The following is an 18497-nucleotide window of genomic DNA, read 5'->3' as shown; positions in this document are numbered from 1 at the left end:
CTGAGAAAAACCGTGTCTTCATCTCTGGTTTTGCAAGCCATTTTTGGGCTTTTTTCGGGCTTTTTTAGGGGTTAACTACAGAAGTGAACCTTTGAGACGGTTTTTCTCAAGCGACGAGCACAAAACAAAAATTTGGGATATGCCTAATCAAGTTGTGCTTAATACCTGGTAGGCAATTTGGAACGATTCGAAACTTGCGACCCCTTGAGGTTCCCTTCCAAAGACGTATTGTGGTCAGTTATGATATTTTTATAATATAATGTTTGTGTATTTATTTTCATACTTCAATAATTTTTTAATTTGGTGCACAACCCGCTTAAAGCAAACCCCGGAAAGTTTGATCAGTGAAATGGCCGAAGAAAATTGGAGGCCGTGACCTAGAAATTCGATTTCGACCATTTTTAATCATTTTTGTTGTATTATTTAATAAATTTGAGAGAATACGACAAATATGAAGTAAAAAATACTAAAAACTATCGGAAAGTCAATTTTTTGTTTTTTCGAAGTCGAATTTCTAGGCCACGGCACCCAATTTTCTTCGGCCATTTCACTGACCAAACGTTCCGGCGTTCGCTTTCAGGTTCTGCACCGAATTAAAAAAATTCTTGAAGTATAAGAATGAACTCGCCGAAACGCATACATTTTAATGTGAAAATATCAAAACTGACCATAATACGCCGTTAAACTGACGTATAGAATTTTAAAAAAAACTCTTATCTTTGTTACTTTCCCGCGAAAAGACTACAGTGTACATCGTTTTTCCAGAAGAAAAATCGGGGAGAGGAGAAGAAACGTATCAGTTTTTCAGTAACAAATTTTCGTCCACCGAAAAAACCGAAAAACCAGAAAAAATGTTTTGAGAACCGTTAGGAAAAAAATAAAAGCAGCTATTATCTCGACACAGCTCTTACAACTGTGCTCTACCGAAATCTCCTTGAAAAATGACTCTTTTTCTCTGAGTCGCTCATTTTTTCACACAATTTTCTTCGGTTTCGGTAGAGCGCGGTTGTAAACAGCGTACCGTGTCCTGGGGTTTTTTCCGAAATCGAAAAAACCAAAACTTTTTTTCAGGAGACGAAAAAAAACAACAAAAAAATTTCAAGGTTTTTTGTGGGAAAATAAGTAAAAATCGATATGGTTTGGTTTTCTTCCACTATCACAATGTTTAAAAAAAAAGAGTTTTTATTCTAAGCACCGCCCTCCAAAACAAGATCCAGGGAGCACGCGTACCTCCAATTACTTTCGTACAGTTGTTCTGTAATTAGATGTAAATATTATTTCGTTATCTCCAGCGACCCTCTCCCCAGACCATATCAAACCGATGCACACTCTTATCAGTTCTATGTGTCTCTAAGCAAACACAAAATTCAATATTTAAAACTTCACAATTTTTTAACACAAAAAAATGGTGTCCGATAAACTGTTCAGCAAGGAATGGGTTCCGGGGTTTTCTGAAAATGTATCTTCATTACAATTAGACCTGAAGAACGTCCGATGCTGATGATTGAGCATGATCTCCTTCACCAATAAAGGAATTTTTTGCGATTCTTGAGAAAATACCTAACTGCTAGCTGGATATACAGGGGGCTGATAAATATTGAGACATGTATTTCCCTGCATAGAAAAAACTCTAGGTGTCCATAAAAGAAAATAACTATATTTTTTGAATCAGTACAACATTATGAACAGCTTTTGAAAAAAAGTATTACGTTTGACTCCGTGGTCGCGTGCCAGACGTCCAGATGTGACAAGGAAAAAGAGACTCTGCGCCGTAGGTAGGTATCACATCACCGGGCAGTAAGACAAAAAATTTGGATGTATCGGAAAAGAATGGTCCTCTCCCTAAAAGTCATAATTGAGTAATACTTTGTTGTGATATTATGTTTTTCACATTATTGGTTCTATTTTATCTTTTCGGTCACCTCCTGAGAATTATTGGAATAGTGCAAGACCAGTGAACACTGAAATCTGTTTGTCGTCCAAATGTGAAAGTTTTACACAACGAATGAAAGCACTGATTTCCCCAAATAAGAATCCAAAAAGTATATTCGTACAAGAAGTTATGAATTTCTTCAAAGAAGATGAAGATTATAAGTTGGAAGAAGACTTGGCATGAGCCGTGTGGAAGGGAACTTTTGAGCTAATCTGATCACTGAAGTTTCAAAATAATTAATTTCAGATGGTGCAAGGATGCACCTCAAAGCATTTTGCTATCATTATTGGCTATACGCTCTACACGACGGAAAGAAAGACGCTCGACCACTTCCTCTGTGAGGAACGTAGGAGTAGTGAAGAGATTGGAAGAGGAGGAAGCGCATACTTGGCAACCGGGCCGGCTCGTAACTCGCGTCAAAATGAATATTATGAGCTCAAAAATATACCAAAGTGTAGATCTCGACGAGTTCGATCTCCGTGACCTACTACGGGCCGGATGGCTATTTGTTAATGTGCCGTGGGCCGGAGCTTTTTTGGCCATTTTCGCGATTTTTGGCACTTTTTCCCGGACCGCGGCACATTAACGAATCGCCATCTGGCACGTAGTAGGTCACGGGCACAGAAGTCGATGAGATCTACATTTTGGTATATGTTTCAGCTCATAATATCCATTTTGACGCGAGTTACGCCCCGGCCCGTGTCGGCCTGTTTCGGCCCGGTTGAAGATGGAAAAAAGGAGGAATCATCAGTCACTGTGAAAAATGATACTGTACGTTTAATCATTTATCTAATCCGTTACTAATTTGAATTTTCAGAAATCTGATGATACCGGCTTCGTTAGCTGTGTGCCCGAAGAAGAACTGATCAGAAAAGTTCGGCGCGTTGAGGTAAAACAAATTATAAAGAGGCTGTGTTTGTTAATACTGATTATTATTCAGACTAACGAAAAATAATGGGTTTTTGACAACGAGCAGATCCAGCATGGGAGGTAACACTTTTGGCCCAATTTATATAATTTAATGTAATTTACGTTGCAGATTGTCGGCTCAACCATTGGGGAAGTCTTCTACCTGACAGAAAGAGAAGAAGTGCATATCGAATTCACGATGGAACTTGTCGAAAGGCAGAGGGTGTGCTGAAAGATTGTGAATTTTTTGTGTTTTTAAACTAAAATTGTGAATAAAATAGTTATTGAATATTAGATGTTTGTATTTGTTTGGAGACAACTATACATATAGAGATGATAAGACTGTGTGTGTCCGTTTGATATCGTCTGAGGGGTCCTTGAAGATAACCAAATAGTATTTACAACTAATTGCAGAACAACGAGTACGAGCAGTTTCCTCTTTATTTCTTTAACATTGTGACCTTGGGACGCTATCAGCGCGTTTTTTCGCAGCTGTATTATCAAAATCCGGTGTAAAGAGAAGTCCTCTGGTCGAGTATCCGTCAACTCGACCATCGTGGTATTGCACCATGACGTCAAACCGTAAAACCTGTAAAAAGAGTTTGGAGCGTTCTATCTCGGTTGTCTTTAAAGATATAAAAATATTTTCAACTGAAGAAATATTCTATGAATATAAAGCTATTCTTTGTCAGTTTTCACTTTCTTGATATTTTCTTTGGAAACCGAGATATACCGCTGAAATAAGTGCTACCGTAATCTAAATTTTTGATTTTCAAGCGATTACCGGCATTAATTTGTCTTGATTGTCGATGATTATCGATTATTTTTATCAGCAAAACAAAAAAATCGCATAGGAGCCGTCTCTCCATTCCCACTCGAGGAGGCGGTCCGTAATCCTTGTGTACACAGCAAGTGCGCTCCATTGAGTAGTGGAGGGAAACGGACCAATTCAAATAATGGTCCGTGTCATGTATCCCCCCCCCCCGGACTTCCTTTTTTACATAATTTTCAACTGATTTTTCTCATTTTTCCTTTAAACTCAATTCCTAATCACTTTCTTCTATTAATTTCATAATTTTGCAGGGTAACTGAATCAATTGAGACCAACTACCGGAATGATGGTCGACAACTATGTATTTATATGTGATTTTTTGTGAATTGTAACTTCTAACCGAAGTCATCATGTCAGTATTCAATGGAGCCGTTCAGCTGTCGCCCGAAAAACTCAATGACGACCACTCCACCTCATTAAACATGCTCTCTATTGGATGTGTTGAATGTTTATATCGAGGAGCACGAGTACGATTCGGCCGTGAAAAATCTCCGCAGCAGGTTATTATTTATGATTACTAAACTATCCAAATCATACTTGTCAACGGGCCGAAACGGGCCGACACGGGCCGGATCGTAACTTGCTTCAAACTGAGTTTTATGAGCTCAAAAATACACCAAAATGTAGATCTCAACGAGTTCTATGTCCATGACCCACTACGGGCCGGATGTCCATTCGTTAATATGCCGTGGGCCGGGCTAGATTGGCTTTTTTGGTCATTTTCGCGTTTTTCGGCACTTTTTCCCGGCCCGCGGCACATTAACGAATAGTCATCCGGCCCGTAGTCGGTCATGGACATAGAACTCGTCGAGATCTACATTTTCGTATATTTTTCAACTCATAATGTTCTTTTTGACGCGAGTTACGATCCGGCCCGTGTCGGCCCGGTTGACAAGTATGATCCAAATTAATGTTTTAAGACTCCATAAAGCTTGGGACTTTTCCGAATAGCAGTGAGAGCTGTTTGAAATCTATGAGATGTACAAGTAGCTCTTGAGAGCTTCTTCCCAGTACTCGGAATTCAGGATAAGGTTAAACTTCACTTTTTCCCGTTTTTCAACCAATAAATAGTTTTTAGGATGCCTGGGGACTATGGCAATGCTATTTACACGTCCTTCACTTATCGCGTTCCATGCACTCAGAGGCAGCACCGTTCATATTAGAGGTCTGCTCAACAATGAGTCCGTCACGGAAGTTTGGAACATTGGCGAAGGTTACAAATTGACATATAAAATATTATCTAATCACGTTTTTCAGGTTGGCCCAAAAGGAGTCGTCAAAGATGATCAATTTGAATATTATGATGTGCCCGCTCTGGCCCTGTTGACCTCAGAAGGATTGATTTCCGTGAATGACTGTCTGGGCTACGGAGATATCAAACACTGCCGCCAAATCACGAAAGGATGCTCAATCAGATTTTTCGAATATTGCCACAGCAAGATTGCACAAATGGCAGACGGAACGTTCATACTTGCTATGGAAGCAACAACGTTTGTGGCGACCATTCACAAGGTATGACTAAGCAAAAATACTTGTAAACCAACGATATTTTTCCAGTATTTCTCTATATGGAATGGCACACACTCGACCATTCACAGCGTTTATGAAACCGGACAGTTTATGGTCGAGCTTCCGCTGAATTGGTACGCAACCATAGGGCGCCGCACAATTTTTGGAAACATTTGGAATATTTTAACGACTGACATTCCCACCGGTTTCTTTTCACTTGTAATCTGTATTCTTAGCGTTTTTGCAAAAATTGTGATTTACAAATTAGTTACGTTTTTAGTAAAAGTTGTCAAAGCAATGGATTCTTGTTTAAACTGCCTATTCCCGAATACTAGAAATCAAATCACTAATGAAGACCGAACTGGTGACAACAACAGTTTCCTATTTCCTTATGATTTTCTGTATGCTTTTTATGTTTGTTTCTCTTTTTCGTTTTTACTATAGAACTGCCATTTTACTTTTTTCCAACATTACATATAAATATATTTGTTAAATCATAGTATAATATAACTACTACAGTCTTCAGTTTTATTTTCATGTTGATACATGTCTTTCCCTAATGTTTTATCATTTTCACTTGGACACAGGCAAAAAATCGCCCGGAGTCCAACTTATAGAAATTTATATCAACAATAGTCAAAATTCTATGTACGCTTGAGTTTTTATCCATATTTAAAACCTCGCCCGAAATTCGATTTTTTGCAAAAAAAAATTCAAATCTTCAACATTTTTGTACTGTGACTCGGCCCGGCCCGTTGCAAATCTGACTTGTGCAGCATGTTACACTATTTTCAATATAATTTCAATTTATAGATGCTGAAAATGTTTAACATTTCTCGATAGAAATAGGGGGAATTCAGATCGGAAATTGAAAATTTCATATTTTTCAATGATATCATGTACTTTCCAGGAATGGAGTAAAAATCCAATTTAAAAACGGAAGTTGGAGTCAAACTTGATGATTTTGGATTTGAAAAATGAATTCGAATATCTGTGGCACGGCTCATAAATTTTATATTTCAGAAATAGCAAATTCCGATAGAAATAGGCAATGTGTCATCTGGTGCGCCTTTGGCGCGTTTCCACAAGGTCTGGCAGGAAATCTTATACATATAAACATTCGATGGTGTGCCAGTCAAAAACTGAAAATTTTAAAGCACAAATTAGTTTTTCTCTTAACATCTTTATCTCTGAATTAACCTCAACGTCTTATAGAAAAAAAAAAGAAATCAACAAAATATCGAGGTAATCAGAAAGGGATTCAACTCGAGTGGGGCGGACGGAGGTGGGGAGTAGATGGAGGTAATGAGTGGTTATGATAGGGACAACATGATCAACTAAGGGTATAGAGGGACAGGGAAGGAATGATTAGAAATGATTAGAAATCGAATGGAGACGTCGACCGTTTGTGGTGTGTGGGTGTCACTTGGTCCTTGCAGCAGATTTTTTTCATCTGGTACGTCGAGAGTTGACGACGATCCTCACCACAGGTCTCTGTGGACAGAGCTGGAAAATAAGAGAGTTTGAATGGGTTGGAAGGGATTTAGGAGGTTTTAGACAAGGGGGAAATAGCCTAAAAGTTTCAAAAATAGCTGTTAACTGGGATTTGGTAATTTTTCACCATTAGAGACCCTTTTTTAGCGGTTTTAGGATGTTTCAAGGTTATTTTTTAATAAGTAACATTCGAAATTTGCGGCCTCAATTTTAAGCAATTCTGAAGTACTAAGCAATGTCTACACCACGCTAAAAAGATAAAAGAAAAAAAACATTTTAGTTACTTTTGCAGACGTTTTCAGACATTTTTAAGGCATTTTTAGGCTTTCAAACCTTCAAAATCCAAAAAATTAGGTTTTTCAATCAAAATTCTGGCTCCAGATGGTTTTCATCAAATCTAGACACATATTTGGGATAAAATGCTTAAGAGCTTCAAGAAAACATTTCAAATCCCAAAAGTTCGGTATTAAAACAAAATTCTGACTTTAGGCATGGTTTCGATGGTGTCTAAACACCAGAGATGCATGGAAGTCAAAAGTCGGAATTAGATTTTTTGCAAATATTCAAAAACCACGAGAGAAAAATCATAAAATTCGCCAAAATCAGTGTAAAATTGGGTTTAGGCTAGAGAAAAGCCTGCTTCTGTCCTTTTACACCACTTTTTCTATGACTCGGAAGTCGGAAGTCGGAATGAAACATACTTGCGAAATGGGCCGACACGGGCCGGATCGTAACTCGCGTCAAAATGAATATTATGATCTGAAAAATATACCAAAATGAAGATCTCGACGAGTTCTATGCCCGTGACCTACTATGGGCCGGATGGCTATTCGTTAATGTGCCACGGGCCGGGAAAGAGTGCCAAAAAACGCGAAAATGGCCAAAAAAGCCATTCTAGCCCGGCCCGCGGCGTATTAACGAATAGACATCCGGCCCGTAGTAGGTCACGGACATAGAACTCGTCGAGATCTACATTTTCGTATATTTTTCAACTCATAATTTTGAGTTTTAAGCGAGTTACGGGCTGGCCCGTTTCGGCCCGGTTGACAAGTATGGAATGAAAAAATACCCGGAAGGCGGAAATCGGAAGTCGGAAGTCGGACCTCCATGCAACTCTGCTAAACACATTTTTGAGATAAAAATGCTCTAGACCATGATAAAAACTTAACATTTGGTTTTGAGACGTTTAGAAACCAGGACGTTTAGAAACGAAAAAAAAATCAGTGTCTCTCACCAGAAATGTAGGGAAGTGAAAATTATCTTATCCGAAAGTCGGAAGTCGGAAGTCGGAAGTAAAATTTCTTATCCGGAAGTCGGAAACCCCTTTTAAATAGAAATCTGAAATCGCGCGAAACTCACTTTTCCAATCCTGGCACCCATGGTTACACGCCACAAAACTGAACGCAAATGCCCGTCGCTGGCAGTCACCCTCAGTCATCACCAAATCAGCCGGCATCCGATTGACGTCTTCCTTGCGGGCAAGATCCGGACAGTTCTTCACAATCCATTTTTCCATGAAATCCTCGGCATTTGGGGAGGAGTAGATGGGTAGTTCGAATTTGTGGAGAGTGATTGTTGGGCGGGAACGGGCGGCTAGGGATCCAGAGGTGACGAAGAGGATCAGGAAGATCACAAGGTTGGATGACATTGTGTTTGAGCAAGCTGGAAAACAATCATAAGAGAAAAACAAAAATTCAACCAAAGCATTTTTAGAGCAGAGCGCGCCAAAGGTGCACCAGATCTCGAGAATCCGTCAAGACTGATAGTTTCCACTACACCCATCCTCCTTTTATGGGCTCTTCCCTCCTGACTCCGCCCCCTTTTCAGATATTCGAGAGAAGCTCCGCCCACTTGTTGTTCTCAAGGTTCTCTGCACACTCTCCTAATCCGATGAGCGGATTTGATGAAGAAAGATAAGTAGAGGTTCAGAATCCTTAGAATTTCAGCTGGCCTAGAAACCTAAAATTTGGGAGTCTAGGCCTCATCTTAACAGGGCATAATGCTAGAAGGAAGATAAAAAGAGATTCTGAATTCTTAGAATGTCAGCTTTCCAGGCTTATATAATATAGTGGCCTAGAAATCAAAAATTTGGGTTCCTAGGCCACTCAAGGCTCGGTGAAGCCAAAAAGCAGATAAGAGTGACCGAAAAAGTGTATGGACACCCTTCGTCCAGAAAAAGGAATAAAAAAAAGAGAGAAAAAGGAGGGGACATTTCTCATCTATCTGTGAGTGCCTTCCCCCCTCTAGAAAAGAATATTGAATAAGGAATTTGTTTGTGTGTGTTGTGTAAGCACTCGCTACAAGATTAGAATGTTGCATCCAGAGAGAATGGAAGGAGGGTTCAAAAATTCAAAAACCCACTGCCATTAGTTTAATGGAATAAATCTTCTTGAGGGATGGGTTGTATTAAAAATTGATCAACTACAAAACTGATCTCCTTAAAATTCTACACATTTCTGTAGTTAACCACTTTTTGATAGCTCCGCCACTTTTTGAGATATAACTTAAATTGTCTGGTACACCTGCAGTTCCAATTTGAAAAATAAAATGAAAATCGCGTCAAAGGTGAACCAAACTCAACAAAATCTGAAAATCTTAAAACCAGCTCTTTCCATGACAGATTTTCCAAAATTTGCTTGGGTCTTCTGTGAAATTTGGGATACTTTGTTTTGTGTCTTGTATCTCAGTGGAAAATGATGCTATTAAAAAGGAAATGTAGATTCTGAATTCGTAGAATGTCAGCTTTTCAGTCATACAGTAGCGAGCATAAGTGAGTACCCCTAGGTACTTTTATGTGTAACTCAGCTGAATCATGTCCGTTTTACATAAACTTTTTTTTGAAAGAAAGCCAAAATATTCAGCAATACGAATATAGGTTTTTTGAAAAACTTCCATCATTGATTTTTTCGATAATCGATTTTTCCTGATCTTGATTTGAAAATCCGAAAAAAAACTTTTTAATTTTCTCTTAGAGCAATTGAGTTTTTGATGTCAAAATGATGGAACATGTTCAAATGAACAAAAAATTATGTTGAATTGGCTTCTCAACTCCTGAGCATCGTGCTAGAGCTCCAGAAGTCAAAAGTAGTGTCCACGGAAAAATCATCATAACTCATCAAAAAAGGTTTCAAATTAGCCAAAACATGCACCAAAAGACGTGTCTTGTGTTTTTCTACAAACCAACATCAAAAAATTACAGATTAAGAAAAATTAATTTTTCTAATTTTTTCACTAAAATTTTTTTTAATTCCTATTTTTTCTCAATTTCTGGTATTTTCTGGATGAAAAACATACATATCTTTCAAATACTGCATGCAAGATGCTTTATCACACATAATAAAGCACATTTATGTGTTCCTTGTTCGTGTTGTAGTCAGAAAATACCAGAAATTGAGAAAAAATAGGAATTTAAAAAAATTTTAGTGAAAAAATTAGAAAAATTAATTTTTCTTAATCTGTAATTTTTTGATGTTGGTTTGTAGAAAAACTCAAAACACGTCTTTTGGTGCATGTTTCGGCTAATTTGAAACCTTTTTTGAGGAGTTATGAAGATTTTTTCGAATGCACTACTTTTGACTTCTGGAGCTCTAGCACGATGCTCAGGAGTTAAGAAGCCAATTCAACATAATTTTTTGTTTATTTAAACATGTTCCATCATTTTGACATCAAAAACTCAGTAGCTCCAAGAGAAAATTAAAAAGTTTTTTTTCGGATTTTCAAATCAAGATCAGGAAAAATCGATTATCGAAAAAATCAGTGATGGAAGTTTTTCAAAAAACCTATATTCGTATTGCTGAATATTTTGGCTTTCTTTCAAAAAAAAGTTTATGTAAAACGGACATGATTCAGCTGAGTTACACATAAAAGTACCTAGGGGTACTCACTTATGCTCGCTACTGTATATAATTTGATGGCCTAGAAACGTGGAATTTGGGTTCCTAGGCCGTAAAATTGTGACAACACAAAAAAGAAATAGAGAAGAGCGCGTCAGTTTTCCTTCTTTCCTGCTCTCTGTTTAGGCTGGGACGACACAAAAAGAAAAGAAGAGTGTCCGAAAAGTGTTTGGACACCCTTCGTCTAAAAATGGGAATAAAAAAAGAGAAAAAAGAGAGAAAAGAGGGGACATTTCTCATCTATCTGTGAGTGCCTTCCCCCTCTAGAAAAGAATATTGAATAAGGAATTTGTTTGTGTGTGTGTGTGTGTGCTCTCTCAAATGAAATTGAAAAAAGGAATATTCTATTTGGAATGTTGCATCTTTTTCTTCTTCTTCTTCTCTTCATGGTCGAAAATCTGTTAGTTTGAGTTCCAGTGCCTAGTTCCAACATACAGGCGTGCTCTAGTACACCTTCTCGGGTCCAGTTCTAATTTGAAGTATAAAAACCGCGTCAAAGACACGCCAGACTCAACACAAATTCAAAGACATACAGTAGGGGGCTTTGCTGGAGAAAACCTTCTCTGGTGCGCCTCCGGCGCGTTTCTCATCACATACAATTCAATTTTTATAGTACTTGGCGTTCCTTCTCCGCGTTTCTTTTTATCTCTTCAGATATCAGATGACAGATCACTAGATGTAGATATGTCTTCTCTTATTCTCATTGTTTACGTGAAATTTCGAATATTTTTCGAAATGTCGGGTTGGTTGGTTTGATTAGAATACGCTTCACTTGACTTCATATATCATTTACTCTGAAAATGAGAATGATCTCGGGTGGTTTTTTGGTATTTAGGGTTGTTTAGAATGTGTAGAACTGAAAAATGAGAATTTCAGATCGGAAATTGAAAATTTCAGAGTTTTCAAGAATATCATGTATCTGAAATCATGCAAATCAACCGGAAATTGGAAAAATGGCAACAACTTTTTCAGGAATGTAATAAAAATCCAATTTCAAAACGGAAATTGGAGTCAAACTTGATGATTTTGGAGATGAAATGAAACAGAAATTAGAAAAAATTGGAAATGGAATGTTGCACTACGAAAACTGAAAATGAGATTGATTTCGGGTGGTTTCTTGGTATTTAGGGTTGTTTAGAATGTGTAGAGATCGAGAAACGAAAATTTCAGATCGGAAATCGAAAGTTTCAGATTTTTCAAGAATATCGTGTATCTCATGCTGAAATCATGCAAATCAACTGGAAATTGGAAGGAATGGAAAAAATTCAATTTCGAAACGGAAATTGGAATCAAACTTGATGATTTTGGAGATGAAAAGAAACGGAAATTTGAAAATTATAAATGGAATGTTGCAGGTTTGCAAAAAGCTACCCGATCAAAATAAATGTTTGGAGGACCGTCTTCCGATGATTTTTACACCAAAACCCCGTCTTAAACCACCTAAACCCGCCTGGAAACACTTTGACATATTTTCCATTAAAAACGCGCCTCCGACACCCCAGATCTCCCCTGTGATGTGTCGATTCTTGTGATCTCTATGTACATACGTGATAATTTCAGCAATGTCTTTCAGATCTTTCAGATAAATTCCTAGATGGTAAACATCTATACATAATCTCCCGACACAACCATAATCTATACATACATGATTATAAAATTCTGAAAATAAAAGTATCTCCAGAATCTCTATATCTAACGGATTATTCGATGATTCATTTTAATTTTCATAGCTTTCAGATTATCTTCACGCGCCAAAGACACCCCAGATTCACAAATGTTTTCAGCAGGGGCAAATCATCTACATTTATTATGTGATTATTATCACCAGATATCAGGAAAAAGAAAACGCGGAGAAAGCACACCAGACAGTTGAAACCACTAGAAGAGACTGCTCCAACGCCCCAAGAAACGCGCCGAAGGCGCGCCAGATGACACATTATCCTAGTTTCATCTGTCACAACCACAAGAAAACCAACATATTTCTGTCGGAATTTATGAGTCATGTCACAGATTTTTCGAATTTCCGTTCCTTTTCAAATCCAGAATAATTAACTTTGATTCCAATTTCCGTTTTGACAATGATTTTTTATTCCATTTTCTTTTCTGAAAATTTGTACCATTTTTCCAATTTCCTGTTGGTTCTGCATGATTTCAGCATGAGATACATGATATTCTTGAAAAATCTGAAATTTTCAATTTCCGATCTGAAATTCTCAGCTTGTTCATTTTTGAGCTCTACACATTCTAAACATCCTAAAAATCAAAAAACCACCCGAGATCATCCCATCTTCTTTCAGTTTTCGTAGTTTGTAGTATCTCATTTTTAGAGCAGATGGATACATGAAGTCAAGTGAAGCGTATTCTAATCAAACACCGACATTTCGAAGAATATTCGGAATTCCACGTAAACAATGAGAGTAAGAGAAGACACATCTTCTAGTGATCTGTCATCTGAAATCTGGAGAGAGAAAAAACGCGGAGAAGGCGCGCCAGTTTTGTCAAAAAATACTTGAAACAGAATTCCATCTACATGTCTATCTGTCAAAAGAACATCATCAGAAATCTGAAAACACAAAGAACCGGATTCTCTGGTTTTTTAGCTTCTGGTCAATCTAATATTGCAGCAGAAAATGCGCCGGAGGCGCGGAAGACAAATTGAGCTGAGACAACCTGATAGTCGTTCGAAACTAACAATCCTGAGAAAAACGCGTGTCAATTATCAGATTTCTGAAAAGAAAAAAACAAGCAAATGGCGCGCCCGATAGTTAAAAACGGAGTGTGGGCCAAAAAAGGAGTTTCTTTGGATTTCGAACTGAATATAGGGAAACATAATCCCTATTACAGTACCCCGGATACATAAACATAATCCCGTTTAGATGTTTTAATCTGAAAGTGATATATCTATATGTATGTATGTACATGTATCTCATCTAATCTTTATTTGGTAAGGGATTAGAGAAGAGAAAAAAGAGAAAAAAGGAGAGAGCACTAAAGAAAATTAATCCGGAAGGAATGTGTAATTCATCTGGAGAAGGAGAACTTTGATCGGAAATTCTTTGCAGGAAAAAAAGACAGAAATAGCCTCTTTATGACCTGCAGGAAAGTCTGGCGCGCCTCCGACGCGTTTTCCGTAGCAGGCTCAAGTATTCACAAAAAGCTTCCAGGACACTTCCTGTTTTTTAATTGTCTGGCGCGCCTTCTCCGTGTTTTTTTTTCCATCAGTCTTAGAATGTGATGTGAGGCCTGTTTCAAGCAGTTTTTCACCAATCTGGCGCGCCTTATCCGCGTTTATTTCAATTTTTCCAGATATTATATAATATGACAGATCACTAGAAGATGTGTCTTCTCTTATTCTGATTGTTTACGTATGATTTCGAATATTTTTCGAAATGTCGGGGTTTGATTAGAATACGCTTCACTTGACTTCTTGACTTCATTTGCTCTGAAAATGAGATACTAGAAACTACGAAAACTGAAAAAAGGAGATGATCTCAGGTGGTTTTTTGGTTTTTAGGGGTTTTTAGAATGTGTAGAGCTCAAAAACGACTAAGATGAGAATTTCAGATCGGAAATTGAAAATTTCAGCAGATTTTCAAGAATATCATGTACCTCATGCTGAAATCATGCAGATGAAGAAAGAACCAACCGGAAATTGGAAAATGGAAACAATTTTCCAGGAATGGAAGAAAAATTCAATTTCAAAACGGAAATTGGAATCAAATTTGATTATACATTTTCTCATAAATTTTCTTTTGCAAAAATTAAAAATTCCTGTAGAAATAGGCTCTTGCATGTTCTGAAATTCAGGATGCAAAACTACAGTAACCCTGATCCTGGAAATCTAAATCCTGGATCAAAAAATGCAAAAAAAAAACTTATTTCTTTTTTCATTTTATTTATAAGAACCCATCAAACAGATAAAATTGAAAAATGACGCATAAAAAACTTTAAATAGGCTTTAAATTGTAATTTAGAAGGAATGATTACAGTAACCCGAATTCCAGGATTGAAAATTTCAGGAAAGATCAAATTAGGACCAAGATATGCAGTAAATTTAAGAAAAACACACAACAAAAAATGGAATTTTCACGGAAGAACACAAAAAAAACGGATCTTTGGGTATAGTAACCCGAGAGCCAAGATCTCCAACTACAGTAACCTGGATCCAGGATCGAGGATTTCTGAAAAAAATTAAATTAGGAAAAAGAAATGCTTGAAATCAACAAGAAAATAGAACAAAAAAGGAATTTTTCACGGAAAAAAAACATAGAAAACGGATCCTTGGCTACAGTAACCCGAGATCCAAGATCACCAACTACAGTAACCTGGATCCAGGTTTGAAAATTTTGGAAAAAAAGAACTGGAGATCATTATAATTAAAGAAAAACACAACAAAAGGGATTTTCACGGAAAAACACAAAAAATGGATCCTTGGCTACAGTAACCCGAGATCCTGGATCAAAATTTGAAAAAAAAAATCAAATGGAGATCATTACAACCGGATTCAGGATCGAAATTTTTGAGAAAATGATCAAATACAAAGGAAGACAGTTATAACATAATACACGGCTACAGTAACCCGTATTAAATCTCCTCCACAAAAATCTGCTCTCTAACTGGCCATTTTGCATCTCCGAAGCTATTCTCCATGTTGAACTTCTCCATGACATTCTTCTTTGGGAAATCCGAGTTGAAGAACTTAAATTTGTCAGCAGGGAAGCCTTGACTGGACAGATAGTTTACCAACACTTGGATTGTCTCCGCTTGACGGAATCGGCGGAGAAGTTGCTTTCCTTCTGGAAGACGGAATTTCACGTGGAGGATGTTTGGGTCTTGAGAAGATGGTTCGGTTGGGAGAGTGGCTTCTAGAGACTTCTGACGTTGAGATTCCTCGGCCATACGACGTGATTCCTCTTCCATGGCATGTTGACGTCTGGCCTCTTCTTGACGCTTCGCTTCCTCCTCCTGCTTACGCTTCTCCATTTTGGCGATATCTGCTGCGAGTGACTCTTGATACTCTTTCTCCTGAAGACGACGGATCTCCTCCCGTTCTCTTCTCTCTCTGAGAATCTCCTCTTGATCACGATTAGCAATTCTATGCTCTTCGATGGCTCCGTACAACTTGGCTAGTGTAGAATCCGAGGAATCACTCGACTGACAGTAATTGGTCATTTCGAATTTTCCGTTGTGACGAGTGAGTGAGATGAGAAGTGGGAAGGATTCGGGGAGGGAGATGGTTAAGTCGGAGATGATTGAGATGATGTCGTGGAGGTTGTCGGATTGGAGGTCGGTGATGAGGCGGGCGAGGTGGTGGCTGGAAAAGTATATGTAGATTAGTAAGGATCGATTAATATAGCTCAAAATAGGTTACGACCGGCTAAGACAGGCTGAGATCGCTTGAGAAAGCTTGAGAATGGCTAAGATCGGTTGGGGAAGTTTGAGATCGGCTGGGATCGGTTAAGAACGGCAAAGATCGCTCAAAATAGTCTGTGACAGGCTGAGAATGTGCAAAATGATTACGCGGACAGAGTTATGAGCCTTGTGGTAAAAAACTTAACCATTTTGCAGATGTTTCGCACAGAATCCTCATAGTCAAAAGTACTATAAACTTGAAATTTTTCAAGAAAAAATCACTCAACTTTGACACCTCATAACTTTTTTTTACTTCTACTTCACAATTTCAAATTTAAATTAGTTCTATAGATCAAGTCTAGCTCTCCATTTTTGCAGTTTACAACTTTTTGATAGCTCCGCCCATTTTTGAGATACGCGTCTTTAAAGATACTTGGTTACTGGAGACGCAGTTTCTCTGCGTCTCTCCGATTTCTTAGAACGCATGTATCTCAAAAAAGGGCGGAGCTATCAAAAAACTGTCAACTACAAAAATGTAGAGCTAGTTTTGGTCTACAAAACTATATTAAATTCAAGAAAGTGGAATACTAGGGGGTGCAGTTACAGAGCTAGCCGATTTTTAGCAGGTTTTTGGCGGAAATGGAGCTAGAGAGATGTAGTTTTCTATATTTTTTATAATTCTTGTTATTTTCTTACCTCTCAGTGACATCAAACGGAAAAAGCACATAATTTGCTCTCAACGTGTCCAGAACACTCCGGTTTCCCATGACTTGATCGCAGAAGATGTTCATTCCCACGCTCTTTGTGTTCGTCAAGAAAAGAGCGATTGGTTTGTTGACTCTTCTAGCCAAATCCATTGCATTATTCAAGTTTTCCATGAAAAATGGGGGGACATTTCCTTGGGTACAATATTTTTGCGTGTACTTTTCCACAAAGAATCTCAACGCTTCCTCCACATTTTCATATTCTTGAGGGAACAGTTTTCCAGCTGAGGGGGCGGGGCTTGTGCGGACATGATCGCAATCACTGATATCGATCAAATCCTCATCCTGGTACTCCTCTTCGTCTTCTGAATCCTCTGAAACTGGTTCCGGAGAGGATGAGATGTTCATACAGAACTTCTCGCACGCGGAATCCAGATCCCAGCTGCATTCGCGGAGAAGTGAAATCGAGGCGACGTTGTCGGTGGCATTTGTCATTTCCTGTAGAAAAATTGGCGTTGAAAACTAAGAAAAACTAAGAAAAAAAATGATAAGAAAATTTTGGATCCAGGATCGGGGGTACTGTAGTTTTGGATCTGAGACTCTATCCTGGATCGGGGGTACTGTAGGCAAGGAGCTTAGATGTCGGATTCGAGAACTCGGTTACTGTAGTTCAGGATCCAAAATTCAGGATAAGGATACTGTGCTTCAAAAACAGCAGATCCAGGATCGGGCTACTGTAACTCCTTGAATCAAAGATTCAGGATCAGGGTTACGGTAGTTTAAAACCAAAGATTCAATTGAGATGTGAGGACCCTAGATCGGGGGTACTGTAGCTTAATACTAAGGGTCTCGGTTACTGTAGTATAGGGTCCCGGACCTGGTTACTGTACTCAAAAAGCTGGGTCCTGGATCGGGGGTATTGTAACACTGGGTCTTGCATCCAGGATCAAGGGTACTGTGCCTCTGAATCTGGGATCCCGGATCCGAGAAACTGTAACTCCGAAACTTGGATCCTGGATCATACTACTGGTAAGTTTTTTTTTTCTACAGTACCCTTAGGGATCTTCAGTTCTACAGTAACCCCCACAGACTACTGCAGTTACAGTAACTAACCTTGAAATGACGAAGAGTGACTTGTTCGGCACGTGAGAGAGATTGAATGACGGCTGACATTGTTGAAGTTGAAGTCGGATGAGATCTGAAAACTGGGGATACTGTAGTGGGCGGGATAGAGACGGAATTTAAGGCAAAGGATGGGGCGCCTGTACTAGTCTTCCCAGGGTGTTTATTCCCAGGAGAAGCGCTCTCAGGCTATGGCGGAAGATTCTGACAGGGGACTAGATGGTTGAAATCAATATTTTTGTATTTAGTCTGGGGAGGATGTGGAGCAAGTGAGAACGCGAGAGAGAGAGAGAGAGAGAGAGAGAGAGAGAGAGAGAGAGAGAGAGAGAGAGAGAGGGAGAGAGAGAGAGAGAGAGAGGGAGAGAGAGAGAGAGAGGGAGAGAGAGAGAGAGAGAGAGAGAGGAAGTATCTAGAGAGATGGCTATTGTGTTATAGATTCTTATGATGAACATGTCAAATCGATATGTTTTTTGCTGGTTTAGTGGCTGTGGGTTAAGAAAAGGACCTAAGGGTCTTCCTTAGGCTTTATGCTTCAAGAATTAGCATAGTACTGTAGTCTGGAGTACAGTACTCCCTACAGTACAGTAGCCTATCTAAAGAGGAGGGTATCAACCGAGAAGAATAGCTGAAATCCTATTGTCTCTATGAAAAATAGTTTAAAATGGAAGAAAACAGTGGTAAAATCGAGTAAATTAGGTATTTGTGACTTCAAAATCCTCGTTTTTTTACCCAAAATGACCGAATATTGG

General features: G+C 38.5%; 4 protein-coding genes across 4 annotated transcripts; 2 read left to right on the top strand and 2 right to left on the bottom strand.

The window, feature by feature from the left end:
• Positions 1-4806: 4806 nt before the first annotated feature.
• GCK72_003394 (uncharacterized protein) lies at positions 4807-5192 on the top strand (the record flags this gene model as incomplete). The annotated part of the gene is made up of 2 exons (XM_053724028.1): positions 4807-4887; positions 4932-5192. 2 exons carry the CDS (start codon positions 4807-4809, stop codon positions 5190-5192), a joined length of 342 nt encoding a protein of 113 aa, XP_053592673.1.
• Positions 5193-6561: 1369 nt separating this feature from the next.
• Positions 6562-8325, bottom strand: GCK72_003393 (uncharacterized protein; the record flags this gene model as incomplete). The annotated part of the gene is made up of 2 exons (XM_053724027.1): positions 6562-6689; positions 8037-8325. The coding sequence occupies 2 exons, from the start codon at positions 8323-8325 to the stop codon at positions 6562-6564; spliced, it is 417 nt and encodes a 138-aa protein (XP_053592672.1).
• Positions 8326-14549: 6224 nt separating this feature from the next.
• GCK72_003392 (uncharacterized protein) lies at positions 14550-15636 on the top strand (the record flags this gene model as incomplete). The annotated part of the gene is made up of 2 exons (XM_053724026.1): positions 14550-14618; positions 15283-15636. 2 exons carry the CDS (start codon positions 14550-14552, stop codon positions 15634-15636), a joined length of 423 nt encoding a protein of 140 aa, XP_053592671.1.
• GCK72_003391 (uncharacterized protein) lies at positions 15155-17799 on the bottom strand (the record flags this gene model as incomplete). The annotated part of the gene is made up of 3 exons (XM_003094639.2): positions 15155-15884; positions 16619-17124; positions 17740-17799. 3 exons carry the CDS (start codon positions 17797-17799, stop codon positions 15155-15157), a joined length of 1296 nt encoding a protein of 431 aa, XP_003094687.2.
• Between the last annotated feature and the right edge of the window lie 698 nt (positions 17800-18497).

This window comes from Caenorhabditis remanei, chromosome I (assembly GCF_010183535.1).
Source record: "Caenorhabditis remanei strain PX506 chromosome I, whole genome shotgun sequence".
Lineage (NCBI taxonomy): Eukaryota > Metazoa > Nematoda > Chromadorea > Rhabditida > Rhabditidae > Caenorhabditis > Caenorhabditis remanei.
Note: the sequence above shows the minus strand (reverse complement) of the source record. Positions and strands in the feature narration are given on the sequence as shown.